Consider the following 22,786-nt stretch of genomic DNA (forward strand, 5'->3'; position numbering starts at 1 on the left):
AGCTCACGAAAGCTTATGCTCTAATAAATTTGTTAGTCTCTAAGGTGCCACAAGTACTCCTTTTCTTTTTACTATATGTAAAGGTTCTCTTACATTTGCTCATGCCCAATAATATATCAACTCATGATTCAGCACATATACTCTTCTAGTTCAGTATTCTTATGCTTCAAGAACTGTCTCCTTCTCTCTTAGCTCAAGGAGAGTAATGGATTAGTTATCCAACTACAGGGATGTGCTACTTAATTATTCAAAGAATTAATCATTTAAATTGGGGAAAACATAGGAACCAAGATTATGCTTTACAATATCAATTTCAAATGCAGTGCATAGAATAAACTAGATGCTGGGCTTGGAAGAGAATCTATACATCAACCCTAGATCCAACTTTGCAGATCCTCTTAGAGGAAGCAAGCTGACAAGAACACAGCTTTCATTTAACATCACATTTGAACTCAGTACCCAGATGATAACACTACATAATACCATCAAGGTCAGAAACAGATATGCACTTCATTTTAAGACAATTTCGGAGTGCAAGGGACCCCATTTGTAATTTCCATGTTAAACCCCATTAAAAATAACTCATGACAATATATTCAAGTAAATCGATACTGTTCAGGAGTTTTTAATACCTACCACTATTAAAGACTTATTTTAAAATATGGGTGCTGTCAACGAAACAGGGCCATGAGTAATGAAAGAGGAAACGATGCATTAGTTGACGCTAGGAACTTCAAGTCCTCAGTGTTCCACCAGTATTTTGTCCGTCTTAATTAACATGGTATATGGGAAACGATAGAATATTGTGAACTAAAAATCCATTATTTAATTATTATTGTTAAAATAACTACCCTCTCAACACTTTACACAGCTTTGAAGCTATTTGTACTTTAAAGGCATGTTAACTGTATATAATAGAATGCTCTTACATTTATATAGCAACTTTCATAGTGAAGGGTCCCTTGGTGTTACAAATATTAGGTACAATGCTAGGCACAATCCTACAAACTTAACTCATGTGAATAGTTTCACTGCAGTAAATGGCACTATTTCCATGACTAAGTGTTGCAGGATCAAGCCCTTTGTACTGTAATTCAGCTACTGGGCAGCTGCTAGCAATCATCCAGTCGACTACAAAGAACAAAGTAGAAGGGAAAATTTTAAGTAAATAACTTTGAAAAACTTTGACCAACTGCTAACCTATTTTCCACATTCGACCAACTGCTAACCTATTTTCCACATTCAACATAAAGTTACCACAACGCTGCTACTCATCTGATCAAGATTCATTACTATAATGAGAAAAGGAGTACTTGTGGCACCTTAGAGACTAACAAATTTATTTGAGCATAAGCTTTCGTGAGCTACAGCTCACTTCATTGGATGCATCCGATGAAGTGAGCTGTAGCTCACGAAAGCTTATGCTCTAATAAATGTTAGTCTCTAAGGTGCCACAAGTACTCCTTTTCTTTTTGCGAATACAGACTAACACGGCTGCTACTCTGAAACCTGTTACTATAATGAGATGAACCTTTTCACATCTAATCACTGCACTTGTAACATATGTGACAGTGCATAGCCAGAGTGGAGTTTCTCCCGAGCAATCACAACAGACCATTTTTTAACCACAATTTATATGTGGCTACCTCAAAACTACATATTCTACCAAGACTTATCAAAAAACAGCTGTCCTTTTTCATTCCCTTCAGTATACTGATTTTGTGGGCACTGCGCCTTCCATTCAAGAGAGACTATAGTATAGAGATTAGTTTTTGTTTAATTTGCTATGTAACTCTGACTGCTTGCTATACAAGGGCCCAATCCTGAAATTAAGAAAAAAATTAGGGGGTTTACTAAAGTGTACTAGTATTCCTCAAGCTAAAATACCATTCAGAACACTTAAATGCAGGCACACAAATACAGATGTTTGTCCTCTTTATTCTGAAGAATAAAATATTGTCGGTGATTCCATATGATTTTTACAGCCCCAGGAACATGCCAAAAGATGGTTAGCTAAAGTTTTGTGCAACAGGACTGTACTGAAATACTTGTTTGCTGGTTATATTATCTTTCCCAACCCGAACATCAGCACTTAGTTGATGCTGTCAATTTCAAATAGGACATTGGCTAACAGCTACCTATTAACATTAGGAACTGTAAATATCACAGAAACCTGAATATTTAGAGAGAGAACTGATCCTCCAATGCCTACAGCTCAGAAGTAACTACAATTATTCATGGGGGGAGGGGCAGAACTGAGGGTGCAGGGGAAGTAACTGTTAATCGCTATAAAAAGAAGAGGAGTACTTGTGGCACCTTAGAGACTAACAAATTTATTTGAGCATCAGCTTTCGTGGGCTACAGCCCACTTCATCGGATGCATAGAATGGAACATATAGTAAGATATATATATACACATATACATACACACACACACAGATAAAGTTGGAAGTTACCATACTCTGAAACCTGACAATTTGTATGGTAACTTCCAACTTATCTCTCTCTCTCTGTGTGTGTGTGTGTGTGTGTGTGTGTGTGTGTGTGTGTGTGTGTGTGTGTGTGTGTGTGTTGTGTGTGTGTGTGTGTGTGTGTGTGTGTGTGTGTGTGTGTCTCTCTCTCTCTCTCTCTCTCTCTCTCTCTCTCTCACTATATGTTCCATTCTATGCATCCGATGAAGTGGGCTGTAGCTCACGAAAGCTTATGCTCAAATAAATTTGTTAGTCTCTAAGGTGCCACAAGTACTCCTTTTCTTTTTTGCGATTACAGACTAACATGGCTCCTACTCTGAAACCTGACAATTTGTAGGAGCCATGTTAGTCTGTAATCGCAAAAAAAGAAAAGGAGGACTTGTGGCACCTTAGAGACTAACAAATTTATCTGAGCATAAGCTTTCGTGAGCTACAGCTCACTTCATCGGATGCATTCAATGGAAAATACAGTGGGGAGATTTATATACGTAGAGAACATGAAACAATGGGTGTTACCATACACACTGTAACGAGAGTGATCACTTAAGGTGAGATATTACCAGCGGGGGAGGGGGAGGACCTTTTGTAGTGATAATCAAGGTGAGCCATTTCCAGCAGTTGACTAGAACGTCAACTGAGGAACAGTGGGGGGTGGAATAAACAGGGGGAAATGGTTTTACTTTGTGTAATGACCTATTCACTCCCAGTCTCTATTCAAGCCTAAGTTAATTGTATCCAGTTTGCAAATTAATTCCAATTCAGCAGTCTCTCGCTGGAGTCTGTCTTTGAAGTTATTTTTATTGAAGAATTGCAACTTTTAGGTCTGTAATCGAGTAACAAAAGAGATTGAAGTGTTCTCCGATTGGTTTTTGAATGTTATAATTCTTGACGTCTGATTTGTGTCCATTTATTCTTTTACATAGACACTGTCCACGTTGACCAATGTACATGGTAGAGGGCCACTGCTGGAACATGATGGCATATATCACATTGGTAGATGTGCAAGTGAACGAGCCTCTGATAGTGTGACTGATTAGGCCCTATGATGGTGTCCCCTGAATAGATATGTGGACACAGTTGGCAACGGGCTTTGTTGCAAGGATAGGTTCCTGGGTTAGCGGTTCTGTTGTGTGGTGGCTGGTGAATATTTGCTTCAGGTTGGGGGGCTGTCTGTAAGCAAGGACTGGCCTGTCTCCCAAGATCTGTGAGAGTGATGGGTCGTCTATTGACAAATTGCCACCCTTAAATCTTTTACTGAGTGGCCAGAGAGGTTGAAAAGCTTCAAAAACAGACTCCAATGAGAAACTGCTGACTTGAATTAATATGCAAACTAGATACCATTAACTTGGGTTTGAACAGAGACTGGGAGTGGCTGGGTCATTACACATATTGAATCTATTTCCTTAAATTAAGTATCCTCCCACCTTCTTGTCAACTGTCTAAATGGGCCATCTTGATTATCACTACAAAAGTTTTTTTCTCCTGCTGATAACAGCTCATCTTAATTAATTAAAAGGAGTATTTGTGGCACCTTAGAGACTAACAAATTTATTAGAGCATAAGCTTTCGTGAGCTACAGCTCACTTCATCGGATGAAGTGAGCTGTAGCTCACGAAAGCTTATGCTCTAATAAATTTGTTAGTCTCTAAGGTGCCACAAATACTCCTTTTCTTTTTGCGAATACAGACTAACACGGCTGCTACTCTGAAACCTTAATTAATTAGCCTCTCACAGTTTGTATGGTAACTTCCAACTTATCTTACTATATATTCCATTCTATGCATCCGATGAAGTGGGCTGTATCCCATGAAAGCTTATGCTCTAATAAATTTGTTAATCTCTAAGGTGCCACAAGTACTCCTGTTCTTTTTGCAGATACAGACTAAGGCTGCTACTCTGAAACCTGTTAATCTCTATGTCCACATATCCACCAAATGCATCCGATGAAGTGAGCTGTAGCTCACGAAAGCTTATGCTCTAATAAATTTGTTAGCTCTGTTTTTTCCACCAAATGCATCCGATGAAGTGAGCTGTAGCTCACGAAAGCTTATGCTCTAATAAATTTGTTAGTCTCTAAGGTGCCACAAGTACTCCTTTTCTTTTTATGTCCACATAATGAGTTGTGGAGTATCTCAGCTTTGATTTTGACCCACACCACTCCCTCTCTAGCTGTAAGATGCCTCATTTCAGTACTCCACAGACAATAGCAAGCAGAGGATGTTTAGGGGTTAGGCACCTCCTGCAAAGAACAGTGCAGAATGTGGAGCAGTCATACCGGAAATGCCGTGCAAGCAGGCTTCTACGGGAGATATTCTGGATCTTCCTTTGTGTGTCCCTGGCTAGACTGGGGGCCCCAGACAATCTCATTATCCTGAACATCCAACCTGATATTAAATATAATTGCCACATTAACAGTTGTCATGAGTTCTGCTAGTTAAGCATACATTTAAATTCAACAAGACCATATCCTCAGGCAAAACTCACACTAAAGTCAATGGGAGTTTTGAATGAGTAAAATCTCAGTAAGAATCTCAGAATTGCAAGAACTCTGTATATAATGCATATAATGCACATGACTAAAAGTGTCTTGGGAATATAATACTTCAGAAGAAATTTTCAAATGTCATTGGTGACGAAGTATTTTACAATCAGCCTTCTTTGCAGGAACAAGCAGATACTGTACATAAACATATAAACTAATATTCTGTAGCAGCTAAAAGCTATATTTCACCTCTCCTTTGTTAACTTTGAGGAGTGAACATATGCCTACCGTGCTAGGTCAGTACATATGATAGACTCAGATGCAAGTACAGCAATACTAATTTTTCAGTGGATTTCAAGTCTCTAAACTTCTGTAGGAAAACAGGTTTCAGAGTAGCAGCCATGTTAGTCTGTATCCGCAAAAAGAAAAGTGGCACATGTGGCACCTTAGAGCTTATGCGCAAATAAATTTGTTAGTCTTCAAGGTGCCACAAGTACTCCTGTTCTTTTTGTAGGAAAACATTCACTCCCACCCCCACCCCCACTTGATTCATCTACTCATGACACCAATGCACACAGAATCCTATAGACACTTGTCATATTTACTATTTTTTGTTATTATTACCTGACTTCTTAAAATAGACACCACAATTTAAAAATCACAGAAATTTAATTTTTCAAAAATAATACCACTGTCATCAACTAACGTCAGTGGCATGCACTAAATACAGGTTTGAAACTAAGCGTTTTAGCCTACACACCTAGCAGCTACAGAAACTGATGAATTTTTGAAGCTCTGTTAAATAAATTTAAAATAAGCCAAGTCTGACCAATTCCTGTTCTGAATTACTACTGTCCATTACATTCTGAAGTTAGCTCTGTTCAGCTAATATACTCACTTCTTTTGCCAGTAACCTCCCAGGATTCTCGAAGTAAACGTAAGATACTAAGGGTGAAATCTTAGCCCCACTGAAGTCAATTATATGAAGATTTCACTCACAAGGTTCATTAAAAAAATAAGTTATATGGAAAATGCAACAATTAATTCATTCATATTTATCAGAACTCCTATCCAAAGCTTTTTCATTACAGCAGCATAAAGTAGGGATAACAGACTATATGCACACCTGCAAAAGATAACTTTTTTTTTAAAATTAGAAAATAAAACTAACACAAAAACTACTCAGATCACTTGTTCTTGTGAAAACAGCTTGGTATACTATTCTTCACAGATTTTAATTTTTCAGACAGTAAAAAACAACATTATTTCAGAATTTTGTTATTTTTTTCATTTAAAAAAAGTGTTATACTGGGTCATTTAGCATATGTTCATTATTTTAATCTTTTTACTCCTCTTAAATTATCATCATCAAAGTCAAAAACCTGCAGACTTTTCCTGTATATATTCCCATGCAGCAGGGCTGATGAAATAATAATGAATCAACATAGCATCATCTGCAATTATTTTAATATTACATACCACATTTACCTTGCTCACATAAAATAACTTCTAAATAAGCATTTGCTTCATAATTTACTGTCTAGACATAAACAGGTATAACTAGAACATAAATATCTCACAGCAAGACTGGATGCTTAGGCAAGTGTATGCCATAGCAGGCCCGTAATGTATCTGTGAAAGATAACAATTAGGACACCTAAAATACCTAATCTACTAAACTGTCTCTTTATTGAACTAGTTATGTTTACATCTTTACTTGCACTGATTAGCAACCTTAAATATTTGCATGCAAGACTGAAACCCTGCAGCGCCTTGCAACCCACACAATCCTCTGCCACTAATTTCTGACTTCCTCATCTGAATCTCAATTTCCTTTTTCCTTCTAACCCCAAAGCACAGTTCTGCCCAAAGAGTTTTAATACCCTATCATTAACTCATTACATGTGTGCACAATCCCAAAGCCATTATTACATTTTGATCCATGCTCCACCATCATGCTGCCAAACATGGCTGCATCATGTCCTTCTTGTGTTTGATGTGTATGTATTTTCCTTTTCACCTCTCAGGATTCCTTCCCTTGTCCTACATTTGCATGCGGGCACCAATAAAAAAAAAATCACATTATTAAAATCTACCCTTCACGGTGTTTAATAGTTCCACATCTTAATCTTTCAACATAAGTCAAAATATGTTTTTCCCTTCTCACTTTCCAGGTTCACTTAAAAAACAATCAGGTAAACTATAGAATCAAAATGCTCTGTTTTTATTTTTTGAAGTTTTTTCATATTTTCCCACACCAGAAATCTTTTGTAATCAAAAATATCGTCCCTCCACCAAGTATTGAACAAAAATAATAACAGCAAAAGAAAATTTTATCATCTGCTTTTCTTCGCTGCAGCTCCCTCTCCTGAAATTGGACCCCTTGTATATAAATTCATCTCAGAACCATTCCACCAAGCCCTTACAAAAGAAAAAAAAATCCTAGTCTCTGTTTTGAAAGTCAATTTCTCTCTGCTTTAGAATTCCATTTCTTTTTCTTTGTTTTTGTTTGATTTTTTTTTTAAAAAACTAATCACTTTCTTCAACAGCAGGAAGGAAAATAAATTCTGGCAAATCTATGAGTTATTTCCCCGTATCTCTCTCACAACATTTTTAGACACTTTAGACTTTTATAAAAAAAAATCTACTAGACAGGTTTTTTTTAAATTGTACACTGTGCGTTAAAATAACCGTACCAATGATACCTATCGTTACACTACACTTGGGTTTCAGGGTTTCTTTCACTGTTGTACTGAGCCCAAGTTTGCAAATAGGCTGCAGACCCTTACTAAGAAGCCGGCTGCTTCATAAAAGGTGCAAGTTTATCAAATTATTATTCGATCTTCTTCCACAGCAGCCGCACGGAGACGGCTCCAGGGGCGATACGCCTCAGTGCAGAGGCGCTGTGTATGTCCTGGGCTCACAAACCGTTATGACAATAAATTACAACTCGGGGCTGGGCAGCAGCGCTGCATTTTGGATACTTTTCTTGCAAAATGTTGGAACTTTGTAAACATTTTCTCTGCAGGGTTAGCCTCTGCAGAGGGTTCACACCCACCCTCCTCTATATGGAAAGAATAATAACCCTCCCCCTGCTGCTCAGCCAGGCAGAAATACCCCCCCCCCACCCCTACACACACACCCCCACTCAGACATTGCAACAGAATGTCTCTGCCCTCCACACTTACCCACAGCTCTGTCCCCCAACTCATGGCTCCAACAGATCCGAAGAGGAGAGGGTGGGGGGGTGGCACTGGAGAGTGGGGGGATAATTAGCCAATGGGGTCTTGCCCCTTCTTTCCCCCTCTCCCCACACAAAAAAAAAATCAACCCCCCCCCCCACAAAAATTCCTTTGACTGCACAAAATACTCCCCCCCCACCACCAATTCCTGAGTCTGGGTCTCTCTCCCCCCTCCTCTGTTGTGGTCACTGCAGCTTCTGCTGCTGCTGCCTCATTTCTCCCTCCACAGCAAAATGGCCAGGGAAGCCGCCAACAGCAACACCACACCGCACCACACGGGGGGGGGAGAGAGAGAGGCATTGACAGCTCCAGGGCACTGCGCATGCGCCCCCCTCCGAGGCGCCGCGTCAGGGAGGGGGGAGAAGCCGGGGAGCGAGCGTGTGAGACTGCGCAAGCGCAGGCTGGCAGGCACGTGAGGCGGCTGTTGCGGGGGGGGGGAGGGCGGCTGGCGCCACAGGCTGGAGCAGCCTCGCTTTGCACGTTCCAGCTGTCGCTGCCTCCTGGGAAGGTGGGCAAAGTGGCCACGTGCTGCTCTGGTGCAAGCCTATTGATTTGCACCTAACGGCAGGATTTATTCCCCCCCCCCCCCCGCAGATTTGTAATGGTACAACTGAAAGCATGGCTCGTACACGTCACTCCCTCCAAAAGCACGTCCACTTGGCAACCCACGCGCACGGCACAGATTTTTGCACGGACGTCACTGAAGTCAGAGTTTGAAACCCACTCTCTGCCTGTCCCCAGCTGCATGGGCAAAATGCCACTAAATTGTAGGGCAAGGCGAGCAGGTTTTGAAGAGCTGTGTGCACTCCTCGATGCTGTACCTGGGCAATCACCCTTTACTTCGGGTGTAATTGAAGGCAGGATTTCTTCTCACCTCACCCCGTACAGCTTCAGGTGTGGATGTGGATAGTTTAATGTACCTGCCTAGGACAATTTTCCAAACCAGCCACCACTCACTAAGATCGCGCATACATTATGGTAAACTTTAGGGCTCTCCTTCCTCTGACCCCTAATCTCTAGTCTTGCCCCTCTTCCTCCCAAGTCTTTCTTACAATTAATTCTCCAGGTCTAGTCTCCCCTTGACTCGTATTTCTACAGATTTCTGTTCCCTTGGTATCTTTCCCCATTTCTCATCACTCCAGGAATACTATTTTTACTGTATTTTTTAAAAATAAAGCTCCAAATTATTGTGATTGTGTTGCAGCTATGGGGGGGGGGGGGGTGGAAGGAGATCAAATGGTTGCAGGAAAAAAATGGTATTTGAAGCATGTCCATTTCATGTTATCTAGTTAACTACTGCAGGTTCAACTAGAAATCAACGCAGTGATTTCTAACAAAATCAATTGTCAACCATTTATCTCTTCTAAACTCAACACGTAAGCAGGTGAGCTTTAATCAAATTATCCCTCAAAGTGAAATATTGACAAAATAATTGTCCAGGGCATTATATCAGCTGTGTGAACCTTCCAGAAAACCATGCTTATTCACTCAACCCCTAGAAACAAAAGATTTGTTGTGGAGTAATTTTGCTTAGCAACAGTGCACATCTTATCTGGACTCAACAGTGCCACTTAATCTGATTTTACAGTTCCGTTTTCTAACCACAGAAAACTTGCAAGAGTTTTAGATCGCTATGTTTTTAAGTGTTATTGGGCCCATTCCAGAAAAGCTTACAAATACAAAAATCCATGGAACTCACTTGAATAATGGCTACTTGAATAAATAAGGGGTTGTAAAATTGGGATTACCATTATTACATACATTTAAGAAGGTATCTATCACTGTAAAGGTGAACAACTTTTAGCCAATTTATAGCAAGACAATTCCCCCCCACAAAAGGGGACACACACTCTGCATCAAACTGATATCACTAACCCCCACATTTGTGAAAGGACCAGAAGCAGAGAATTCTAAGGGATTCCAAAACCTACAGCAAAAATGTGCACAAAGTTTCAATTATTTCATTGCATGAATATTTATCCTATCTAATTCAATAAATTGTTTTAAACGTAACAGGACTTGTAAGATACTACAGCAGTCACCATTATCTCTAAAAGGAACGGGTCTATGCTTTTGTTCATGCTATATTTTAGCACTGAATTGTAACAAGTTAGATTCACAAGTCACCTGAACTGAGTTCAGTTTGTGTTCACACAGAGCATTTCTGATATCAAAGCCACATTTATGCATTTTCACCTACCATGCATTGCTGCCTAACCATAGCCCCAATCTTGCAGTGAGTGCTGCTTGGACAGATCTTTGCACCTGGGCAGGGCCCCATTGACATTAGAGGTCTGCTCAGAGCTCGGTGCAGGATCAGGGCCTGTATTTGTATCAGTGCATTTTGGGAAGTTATCCCATTGTACATCAGCAGGAAAGTTGCACAAACAGCTGGAAGGGGGACAAGCCAAACCTGTTACACAGGCATGGTTAGGGAATCCTGTGCATATTGAAAGGGGAAAAAAATGCTCTGAACCAGTTAAGCAAAGACAATCACATTCCAATACTCTGGCTGATCACAGTTACAAACTTGAATTTTTAACTATGGTGGATGCAGATATACTACACATTTACAGCTAACCATGCCAGTAACTGTAAAAACTTATTTAAAAGTTTTGGTGTGGAAAGGGGCTTGCTCTGTCCCACAAAGTTAAATAAATAAGGTAAAATCCCAAATATTTGTGGAAAGGAGCTCCAACTTTCTGACTGCAGAAAACCGAACATTCTTGCCCCATCCCTTCTCCAAGGCCCCATTCCCACTCATTCCATTACCCCCCGTCCTCCATCGGTTGCTCTCCCCTACCCTCACTCACTTGCTCATTTTCACTGGGCTGGGGTAGAGAGTGAGGGCTCCAGCTGGGGGTGCAGGCCCTGGGGTGGGGCTAAGGATGGGGCTCTGGGCTGGGGCCAGAAATTAGGGGTTCAGGGTGAAGGAGGGGGCTCTGGATGGGGGAGGGGGTTGGGGTGCAGGAGGTGAGGACTCCAGCTGGGGGTGTGGGATCTGGGGTGCAGGGGGGGCTCAGGGCTGGAGCATGGGAGGGAGTGTGGGGTGCAGGCTCCAGGAGAGAGTTTGGATGTGGGAGGGGGCTCAGGGCTGGGGCAAGAGGTTGGGGTGCAGGAGGGGGTGCGGGCTCAGGTAGCTCCTGGGAAGCAGTGACATGTTCCTCTGACTCCTAGGCACAGAGGGAGCCAGGTGACTCTGCGCACTGCCCCCATCCACAGGCACCGTCCCTGCAGCTCTCATTGGCTGCGGTTCCCGGTTCCTGTGCAACGGGCAGAGACAGCATGTGGAACCCCCCGGTCACACCTGCACCTAGGAGCCAGAGGGACATGAGCCGTGTGGTGCTGGCTGCTGTGAGCGACTGAGCCACCAGGCTTTCTTTTCGACTGGGCGTTCTGGTCAAAAAACGGACGCCTGGCAACCCTAGTTCAGCTCCACCAGTAGTAGCAATAGCAGTGTCTACATGGGGGGCTTAGGTCGTCTGAATTACATCACACAGGATGTGAACTTTTTCACAGCCCTGAGCGATAGTTAAGCCAACCTAACTATGTAGTGTTCACCAGCCCACAGAAAAATGGCGGAACATGCCACGTGCAGGCTAACACAGAGTTCATTCTGCTTGTACATAATATACCTTTCCCCTATCTTTTGTTGGTCTTGTCTATTTAGATCGTAAACTCTTTGGGGCAGGGATTGTCAATAGTTCTGTGTTTGTACATCACCCAACACAATAGGGCTCCCTTCTTGGTTGGTGTCTAAGCACTACCTTAATAACCATAATTAACAACAACAGCAGCAGAAATTCTGGAATCATCTAAAACCAAAGTATGAAAGCCTGAAGTGCTAACAAGTTGTTAAAACCGCAAAAGACTGGTTTAGCTGGTACTTAGAAGACACCCTTAAGTTGTTTTAATCACATTGGGTCAGACACAGCTCACACAGAAGTTAATGGGAGTTTTGCCTTTAACTTCAAATGGACCAGGCCTACTGTGAATGCGTCACAATAAGGTCTGGGCCCAGTCTTGTAAATTCTCCATGTTCAGAACTCCCATTGACTTCAGAGTTCCACATGCAGAGCACTCGCAGGACCACGCCCTTAGGCCTTCTCTACACTGCCATTTTACAGCACTGCAATTTTCTTGCTCATGGGTGTGAAAAAACACTCCTGAGTGCCGCAAGTTTCAGCGTTGTAAAGTGGCAGTGTAGACAGTACACCAGCGCTGGCTACTCCCCTCGTGGGTGTGATTTTTTTTTTTTTTTTTTACAGCTCTCCAGCGCTGGTGCCACGACTACACAAGAGAGAGCTCTCCCAGCGCTGGTGCCGTGGCAGCACTTTAACATTGCTAGTGAAGACATACCCTTAGAAAAGGCAAGTGCTGATCCCTTAGGCCAGGTTTACACTACAGACCTAGGTCAGTATAACTATATTGCTTGGGGTGTGAAAAATCCACATTCCTGAGCACGTAGTTATACTGACCTAATACCCCCACCACCCCCGAGTAGACAATGCTATGTCTCTATCGACATAGCCACCACCTTTCTGGGAGGTGGATTAACTACACAGATGGGAAACGCTCTCCTGTTGGCATAGGAGTGTCTTCACTTAAGCACTACAGCAGCGCAGCTGCATCAATACCGTGTTTTAAGTATAGATCTGCCCCTAGTAGTAGATCAGAACTTATTTTGGTAGACCCTGAGACAGTCTCTTATGAACTCTCACCTCTGAGAGAAACTTCCTGGATCGAATACCCTGTCAAATGGTTGGTATTTACACTAGTCAGGGAAGATTAAATAAAGCCCTGAACTAAAGTTCTATCCAGGACCCTTTTATTGGGACTGGCTTGATTAACAAAACAAAAAACAAAAAAACACAAGAAAATCAAAATTCTCTTTCACAGCTACCAGTGGCCTTTCCAGCTTTCAGCAAGCTAGGCAAGGAGAGGACATACCTTGCCCCAAGTCACCACCACTGCAGCTGCTTCCTTTGTACTTTTATAGCTCCTCCCAGATCACCCATGTGATAGACATGGAACCTGGGTTCTCCTTGTAACCTCTTACACACCGGGGGCTTACGGAGCACCTTTCTATCTTGACACGTGTCCCTACTTTACTTTGTAATGAGAAACTCTTGAAACCATACCCAACTGCCAGTCCTCCCAATTGCTTCCCAGTAACAAGAGCCTTAACCTTATCGCCCCCATCTCAGCAGCTGAAACTCTCCTGACTGGGTGTAAAGATATCTATGAAAAGAGAATGGAACATAAAAAAAAAAAAAAAAAAAACAAAACCCACAATAGCTCAGTAAAAACAAGTACTGATGAGAGGAGCTGTACCCATTGGGGATAGCCTACTTAGAGCAAGATAATTCACCTTGTCCAGAAGCTACAGTAAGATTTATCACAGTAAATATGCCGGTGTGAGACTATGATGTGGCACACTCAACATACACAAGCCAGTTCTGCTTATTGGTAAGATGTGACCTTAATTGTAGACATGGTTTTAAAAGTTATTTAAGGGTCTGTCTGTCAAGAGACAAAATGAGACACAGACTTCCATTTCTGGGTCATAGGTCCACATTTGGTCCAGGTCAACAGGGACTGAAAGTGAAATAATAGCTGTTTGGTGGACTATGTGAAATAAATGGGTGGTCCCCATCTAGTTTTTAGAGCACAACAAAAAGACCACCACCACCATTAGCAGGTTTGTTTGGAGTCAAGGAGAAACAAATGAATGCGCCTACCACAAAGACCATAAAGAATGAACAGCTCCCAGTCATCCATTGATGTAGCATCTCTACATCAGGACAGTGGTTTATCAATGAGGTGATGTATGGAAACTTCCATTCTAGCTACCATTTTAAGCAATATTTCATGTAAGACTGTCATTCTGGCACCTTGCACAAGAACTAAACTCACAACAGAAAAATTAAAAATCTAAGTTGCAAGAAAATATGTTTGGGCCATTAATATCTTTTAAGAGACAATCTGAACTTTCATAAAAAGAAAAGGAGTACTTGTGGCACCTTAGAGACTAACAAATTTATTTGAGCATAAGCTTTCATGAGCTATAGCTCACTTCATCGGATGCATGCAGTGGAAAATACAGACTAACATGGCTGCTACTCTGAAACCTGAACTTTCATAGTCATTTACTCTGGGCAACAGATTTTCAATACTAGCTCACGAAAGCTTATGCTCAAATAAATTTGTTAGTCTCTAAGGTGTCACAAGTCCTCCTTTTCTTTTTGCAAATACAGACTAACAGGGCTGCTTCTCTGAATACTAGGTTTGATGCTGAAAGGACATCTAGTGGCCAGTTAAAGTAATTCAATGGGTGAACAGTTTCAGAGTAGCAGTTTGTTAGTCTGTATCTGCAAAAAGAAAAGGAGTACTTGTAACAGAGACTAACATTTATTTGAGCATAAGCTTTCATGAGCTACAGCTCACTTCATCGGATGCATGCAGTGGAAAATACAGTGGGGAGATTTTATATACACAGAGAACATGAAACAATGGTTGTTACCATACACACTGTAATGAGTGATCAGCTAAGGCGAGCTATTATGCTCAAATAAATGTGTTAGTCTCTAAGGTGCCACAAGTACTCCTTTTCTTTCAATGGGTGAAATAGCCCTACGAGATGACCCAGGTTTTTTGTTTGTTTGAAAATAGTTTGACACCAGTCCAGGTTCCATCTGTTTACAATAGCATTTCCATGTTTACATTATCATCTAGCAATTAATTTGAAAAAAGTGGAAGCAAAAGAATAACAAGGAACATAAAGTAACATCTGATTAATCAGAATTGACTGTGCATATGACCATCTGGCACAATCACGGTATTACATAGACTGAGATCATATGACGCTTCTTGTATTTTTTCTTTGTACATATTCATCCTTCCCCAGCCACTACCCCCCTCTCTAGAGATTGTTCCTCAGGGTCAGTATGGAAAAACTTGCTCAGCTGCTATCTTGTACAGGTGTGTGGATAACAGACTTCAACTTTCCAGAGCTGGCACTACAACACCTAACTTTATTCTTTAAAAAGAGTCACTCTAAAATTTAAAATAATTGTTGTAAACTATTTTTACCAGTATTACTAGCAATGCTTTAGATTATTAAAAGTGAAAAAGGTAAACATTCAATTTGATTCTCACTATTGATGCTCTTTGTTTTTTGTATTATTTTCCATTTGGAAAATGAAAATCAGTGAAGTTAGTTTCATGTTGCTTATAGTCAGTTTCAATTTAAAACAGATTATAAAAAACCCAATGATTTTAACAAAAGAGCAGAAAAACCCTTATTATTTTAAAGGAATTTTTAAAAAAATCAATTCCTGAAGGAGCAATTTTAAAATTCCTTTAAAAATAACACAAGGTGGTTTTCCTTCTCTCTTTTTGTTGCATATAATAGTCTTTTCAGGTTTAGCTTTAGATAGATACTTATTCCCAATTACTAATTTAAAAAAATGCAACACACAGATTCCAAAGCCAGAAGGAACCATTTTGATCATCTAGTCTGACCTCCTGTAAACTTACTAAATTTCCAGTCTTGCAATGAGCTCTGTACAGGCTATAGAATCTTCCTATAGAGGGGGAAACAGTGAAATTAACTATACAAAAAGTGATATCAAATGCACAAATTAAAACTGAAAGCAGAGAAAGTAATTTATATCTTTAATCCTATTCATTGACAATCATCCTAAGTATCACCTATAACTCTGGGAGATACAAACTGATCAGATAGAAAAGTGATTTTCAAGTTGACAGTGTTGCTTTTATACTTACTGCCTAAATGTCAAGCCTGTCCTCATAGTGTGACACCTAAAAAAAAAGTGCAAAATCTACAACTAGATTAAAAGTTTAAAAACAAAAAAACTATCTATTACACTTCAGATGTTTGATACACAAAGTCTAAAGAGAGATAAGAACATCATCTGAGATCAGAGTTACACTAAGACCTATCCTTGAACATAGAGGAATTCTTTTTTCTGGCATCTTTATTGGGTTCTAATCTTTTAGCTTCTGCAAGTGCAGTAGACTAGGCAATACTATGACTTTTTTGTCTCTAGACCTAAAACCATCTGCAGTATCAGTCCAGCTGCAAAGAGGTTAGGCTTAGCAAGATGATCAATTGACCAGTCCAATAATGTCATCTGCCTTATCAATTGATCACCTGTTATTAGACCAGTCAAATATACCAGCAAGAATGTCCTGATGTGGGCAGCAGCCTTTTTTTTTTTAAACTGTATCATGGTGCCATTCTTTCATTTTTTAGAATTTAATTTCACAGTGTTTTGCATGCATCTTTGAGATTATAATTGGGAATAAATACCTGTCTGAAAGATAAGCCTATTGAAGATCATGAAGTCTTACTTTTTAAATAACATAATGCTTTAAAACACTGACCATTTTTGACATTTGACCAATGCTTGACCAATCAATTGACCAATTATTTTTGGACTGGTCAAATGCCCAATCCTAAGGGAGGGGAGGGGTAGGGACTGTGCGTTTAAAAAAAATAAACGTAAGAGCAGAAATCCTTAGTAAATAAGGTGTGAAAAGCCAAGAGGTTTGGTGTTAAATTTCTAGAGGAAACAGAGTAGACACCACACACAGGTCCTGAAAGCTTCTGACAGAGGCAAGCATCATGCCACACTGAAATCAGCATCAGATCATTCAACTCTCATTAAAATATATTGAGAAGTGGGCAGGAATGTCCCCCAGGTGGGAAATTATTAATGTAGGAACAGTACAGTAACAGTTGGAGAGAGGAAAAAACTCCCCTTTCTCTGGCAGTCCCTCCCTCCTAGCCTAGTTTCCCAGCTTTCTTGTCACCTCACTCCCACCTTCAGGCTTTCCACATTCTATACACCTGTCCATTCAAATCTTTCAACAGCACTCCTCTGGCCCCCCCAGCTTCACTCCCCCGCCCCCTCGTTCACCCCCAGCCCTCCCAGCTTTACTCCCCCACCCCCTTGTTCACCCCCAGCCTCACAACCTCACCCCCCATTCCCCCCAGTCCTACAACCTCATTCCCACTCCCCCCGTTCACCCCCAGCCTCACTCCCTCACTCCCCCGTTCAGCCCAGCCCCCCGCTTCACTCCCCCACTCCCCCCGTTCACCCCCAGCCTCACTCCCCCGCCCCCTCGTTCACCCCCAGCCCCCCGCTTCACTCCCCCACTCTCACTCCCCTGCCCCCTCGTTCACCCCCAGCCCCACAACCTCACTCCCCCACTCCCCCCATTCACCCCCAGCCTCACTAAACCCGCCCCCTCGTTCACCCCTAGCCCCCTGGTTCACTCCCCTGCCCCCTCGTTCACCCCCAGCCCCACAACCTCACTCCCCCAATTCACCCCCAGCCTCACTAAACCCGCCCCCTCGTTCACCCCCAGCCTCACTCCCCCGCCCCCTCGTTCACCCCCAGCCTCACTCCCCCGCCCCCTCGTTCACCCCCAGCCTCCCAGCTTTACTCTCCCACCCCCTTGTTCACCCCCAGCCTCACAACCTCACCCCCCATTCCCCCCAGCCCTACAGCCTCACTCCCCCACTCCCCCGTTCACCCCCAGCCTCACTCCCCCGCCCCCTCGTTCACCCCCAGCCCCACAACCTCACTCCCCCCGTTCACCCCAGCTTCACCCCCACGCCCCCCCCGTTCACCCCCAGCCCCACAACCTCACTCCCCCCGTTCACCCCCAGCTTCACTCCCCCGCCCCCCCCGTTCACCCCCAGCCCCACAACCTCACTCCCCCCGCCCCCTCGTCCACCCCCCTTCGCTCGCTCCTCCCAGCCGCCGGCTCCCTCCATGACCCCAGCACGGCCGCCCCCGCTCCCATGGCCTCGCCTTTTGACCCCGGGCCCGGAAGTGACGCCGGGTCGAAGATGGCCGCCCGCGGCCTCGGCTCTCCGGCGGGGAAGGCGCTGGGCCTGGGGGCGCTGCCGTGGCCGCGGGCAGCGCCTCGGCCTCCAGGTAAGACCTGGGCGCGCTCGGCCCCGGCCCTCGCCCCCCGCCCTCTTCCCCGCCGACTCCCCGGGGCGCTGTAGTCTCTGTGTGGGCCCTGCCCTCGTCCCCCGTTTCCTTGGGTGCGACCCCTTCTTCGGGGCTCTTTCCCTGTTTTCCTCTTGGGCCCCCCTGGCCTGGGCGCCCTGTTCCCCCGGCCCCCCTGCTGGCGCGTTGGCTTCCCTCCCAAGCTGCCCTTCTCAAAGCGTGGGTCGGGACCCCATTGTAATGGGGTCGCCAGGGCTGGCTCATACTTGCTGGGGTATCAGAGTAGCAGCCGTGTTAGTCTGTATTCGCAAAAAGAAAAGGAGGACTTGTGGCACCTTAGAGACTAACAAATTTATTAGAGCATAAGCTTTCGTGAGCTACAGCTCACTTGACCAAATGCATCCGATGAAGTGAGCTGTAGCTCACGAAAGCTTATGCTCTAATAAATTTGTTAGTCTCTAAGGTGCCACAAGTCCTCCTTTTCTTTTTGCGAATACAGACTAACACGGCTGCTACTCTGAAACCTGTTTACTTAATGTGCTTCAAGTGAGAGGTTGCTGCTGCTTATACTCGAGCAAATGGGATGGATGGGAGGAATGTGAAAAAATTCTATACTGAATTGGTTGATCCTTGAGTTGTGAGAGCACATGTCTGTTAAAAATGGTGGTTAAGAATTAAAGGTTAAAAAAACCTGTGAATACACTGCTTCTAAAAAAAAGGGGGGGGGTCAGCTTTCAATCTGAAAATTTTCATCACAGATGACAGTTCCTGATAGTTTAATTCCATAAATTTTCTCTAAATAATGTTGAGAACATAAATGTATTATGATCTCTGTAGCCCAGAAAAGAAGCTAATGCATAGTTAAGATTGAGAATTTAATTATGTAATTATCATATACGGTGTTGACTCTGTCATGAAATTTTCCAACTTGCGTGTTATAGCTAGGAAGGGTGAACAAAAAGAATCTATACCAAAGTGGTGCTGGTCTTGAACTAATCTTTTTGTGAGGTTCTGGACTGGTTTTAAATCAGTGTGATGGCTCAAGTGGTCTGAAATATATTTAGAATGTCTGAAATCACATATTCAAACTCAGGGTGGTCTTAACCCTTTGCCTTTCATAGGGAGACAAATGGAGTGCTGTGGAGTCTATTTTAAGGACTGGCATGAAAGATGCAAAGACTAACAACCCATCTGAGCAGTGTGGATATTGTATCCAGTGATTCTTCTCAAAGGAGAAGAGGCTTGCTTCTAGCATTTTTTGATCAAAACTTCCTCACTTCCCATTATGGTCTAGATTGTGGTTGCCCTCCACCCTATAGATGACTGCTCCTCACTGGTTCTATATACTTTGTAAAGTGCTCTAGCAATATCAGAATGAAAGGAACTATTTGCACTTTAAAATGCTATCAGTTGCCTTCTCTTTTTTTGTTAGTGGGAAGCCCCAGAACATGCCAAAGTAAGTGGTATTGGCAGCAGGCCTAGCCCTACTCACTGCTTCTAGTTAGGTTGGGGAAGGTTGCAGAACTTTACTTGAGATGATGAGAGTGCATGCTAGTAGGAGAGGACTAGGTCTCGGCACTATAGTTATTTGTGTGCAGGCCACATCTATGCTACAAAGTTCAGTCAAGATAAGTTACATACTGCCAGCGTACAGCTGCCAATGTTTGACTATCGCTCGGGCACTGTGCATGTTCACCGTGAGTGTCTGCATAGGTGGAAAAAGAGGTGCACTCATGGGTAGGCAGTATGTGCCCCATGCCACTTCTAGTGCAATACCTAGTGGGATATTTGACAGTGCTTTGTGGGATACCAGCAATTTGCCCAAGGATTTCTGAGAACTAGGGGTCAAGTTTCCACAGTGATACTTTCACCATACTATAATTTAGGGGCCATTTTTAAAGCATTTTAAAGTGTGAGGAGGACGAAGAGATGTTCAGCAATGAGTAGATGTTGATGGACACAGCAAATAAAAATGCCAGATTGCTGCTGGCATTCACAAAACAGCTCCACATGGTGAATCACGACTGCTGGACCCGAGATACAAGCATTGCTTGGTGGGGTTGCATCATAATGGGGGTTTGGGATGACAAGCAGTGGCTATTGAACTTTTGGATGTGAAAGGCCAAATTCCTGGATCTGCGTACCGAGTGTTCCCTAGACCTCCAGCGGAAGGACACTATAATGAGAATGTCATTGACAGTGGAGAAGCATGTAAAAACACTTTAGCAACACTGTAAAGAGGGTGACCTATACTTGAAGACCCAAGTTTTTGTTTTTGTTTTTTTAAATTGTTTTAAAAACCTATCTGAGGGTTTCAGGCCCGTTACAAAACATAGTGTATTGTGACCGATCCAATGGTTTTCACAGATGAGTGTGGGTGTAGCTGTGGTTCTTTGTTTTCCATGGTATGGAATGGGCAGAGGTAAAGGTTCATAACATGCTGCTGCTTGTTATCGTTGGGCCAATAGGGAGCAGTGACTCTGAAGATTTCCATGGATTGGAAAGGCTGCTCCATCCAGGATTTTTGGGCACGCAGCAACATCTGGGTCTATTGCCTGAGCAAACCATGATGTCCCATTGCATTTCTTGGTCCCTGTGCTTCTTCTGCAGCAGCTGTTCTGTCCAGACATGGTCCTTCTCCATGGCCTTGAATCCTTGGCTCCTCCAAGCCCTGTTTTCATGGTCAGCAGCTGTAGAGGACTGGATGATCTCACAGAATATATCCTCCCTGGTCTGCTTCTTTCTTCACCTGAGCAGAGTGTGGAGGGGACACCTCTCAAGGCCACCATGCCAGAGGCTGCTGATTAAAACAGACTTACAGCCACCACAGAGAAGAACTCATAAATACCTTTTAATAAGAAATGCTAATTGCCAGTTTAGCTTTGGAGAACCTTCTTACAGCACCACCCTGCAGCTCAAGCCAGGGTGAATACAGCCTGTCGAGTGGGATATGGTGGCGTGGATCTGTTGCATGAAAGGTTTAGAAACCTGGTACTCCCAGGCATGAGTATAGGGAAAATGCAGTGAATATTGCCAATATTTTCACAGGCAGTGGTGGGTTTTGGCTGTTATCTCACTCCTGAGGGTGACAAAGGCACAGAGAATCTGTCTGTTACTACCATCCTGAAGCCACCTGGGCCTGTAAGTTTCTAGCCAGTTCATAGCTATGGTGCTAGTGGAACTCATTGCAGAGTGGCATGAGACTCATCGCAGAGCAGTGTGAGAGTCTCCTGTTGTTGAGACTGCCATCCCTAGAAACGTTTGGGAGAGGACTGCACAGTATCTGTGTGAAACTCTGATCAAGATTGCACAAGAGGATAAAAGGACCTCTCCATTCTGATAAACAATATACTCTGCATGATTCTGCCTGCCTCACCCACCAAGCCAAAAAATGGAAAAGCAGACCCTCCCTCTACCTCTGCCTTTTACCCCATCCAAGCACAGGACGCTGATGTGATGGGGATTGTGTAATTTGGACTGCAATACTATTCTTTTTAAATGTATTTGCTAACATTGTGCAAGTATCGTGAGCAATCAAAAACCAATGTCTTTGTTCTCTTAACGTGTGGGTGGGATTGGAGCCATGTGTTTTTTTTAAATGGGGATAGGGAAAGGAGGCTTTGGGCAACAAAAAGGTAAGAAATGCTTATAAGGAATAATGCATATACGCACTTACCCGTGCTCCCTTTCCTTTCATCAGTGGGCTCATCTGTGCTCACCTGGCAGGAATGGTTTGACTCCAGTGGAGTTTCAAACAGCTCCTGACTCACTGCATGGTCTGCGTCTGCCCCTGAGAGAGGGGGTTTCTCCTCCCTGCTGTGCACTGCAGGGGGTTTGGCATGAGGCTCCTGCAGAGTGTCCACAGAAGAATGCAGGGTGCTGTCCACGTCAAGTATGGCTTGCAGTTTGTTGTAGAAGCAACAGATCCCTGAGGGTGGCTCCAGGTTTGTTATTGGCCTCCCTCACCTTGTGGCATGCCTGCTGAAGTTCTTTTAGTATGCAAATATCTGAATGTTGTGCTATCCAAAATGGAACTATTGAAGGGCCATCTATCAGTAACCATAACAAATCTCAAATCTCTTACATGAAGGCTTGAAAAACTCACTGGCCCTGGCAAGTAGGAAGCTTTCCTTAGTGATAAAAGGAAACTAAGTCATAATTTTCTGCAGGTCTTGAACACGAATTTTTTAAAATTTCTTACAAATGTTTAGCATTTTAAGCTATTGCGTTATTGCCTTCCTGAGCATTGTTGCCTGGGCTCATGCTCACAGGCTTCTCAAGCAGCAGTAGAGTTAAATTGACAAGACGCTGGTTAGTTGCACTACCTGTCTGAAAGCAGTAAATCCAGAATACTCCTGTCTTCAAAAAGCTGTGAGCAGCAACCAAGCACTAGACCAGTTTCTCCTGGATACTAGTCTGTTGTTCTCTTCCTCGCTTCACAGACTTTCAAACTGACCCTTGGCCAGTAGTTATCTTAGTAGCTGTTGGCTGTGCCCCCTCACCTTACTCCAAGCCCAGCATCTCAAAATGCCAGGTGATATGGCATTACGTCCTCAGTAGTGCAATGAAAATAAAGTATTTGCTTCTATAACATAAATGAGC

General features: G+C 43.0%; 2 protein-coding genes across 14 annotated transcripts in view; one reads left to right on the forward strand and one right to left on the reverse strand.

The window, feature by feature from the left end:
• FNBP1 (formin binding protein 1) overlaps window positions 1–8,526 on the reverse strand; it is a 155,647-nt gene extending 147,121 nt beyond the window's left edge. For 7 of the 13 annotated variants that reach the window (XM_043498746.1, XM_043498745.1, XM_043498741.1 and 4 more), the window contains exon 1: window positions 6,886–6,925. In XM_043498746.1, the coding sequence (XP_043354681.1) occupies window positions 6,886–6,922 (37 nt within the window). In that variant the 5' untranslated portion in view covers window positions 6,923–6,925. Of the gene's footprint in view, window positions 1–6,885; window positions 6,926–8,141 lie in introns of those variants that run through there. The other 6 variants (XM_043498749.1, XM_043498744.1, XM_043498742.1 and 3 more) reach the window with 2 other exon arrangements.
• Window positions 8,527–18,001: 9,475 nt separating this feature from the next.
• GPR107 (G protein-coupled receptor 107) overlaps window positions 18,002–22,786 on the forward strand; it is a 58,450-nt gene continuing 53,665 nt past the window's right edge. The window contains 1 exon segment of the mRNA XM_043499050.1: window positions 18,002–18,166. Coding sequence (XP_043354985.1) covers window positions 18,002–18,166 — 165 coding nt within the window.

Source organism: Dermochelys coriacea, chromosome 16 (assembly GCF_009764565.3).
Source record: "Dermochelys coriacea isolate rDerCor1 chromosome 16, rDerCor1.pri.v4, whole genome shotgun sequence".
In the NCBI taxonomy this organism is placed as follows: domain Eukaryota; kingdom Metazoa; phylum Chordata; order Testudines; family Dermochelyidae; genus Dermochelys; species Dermochelys coriacea.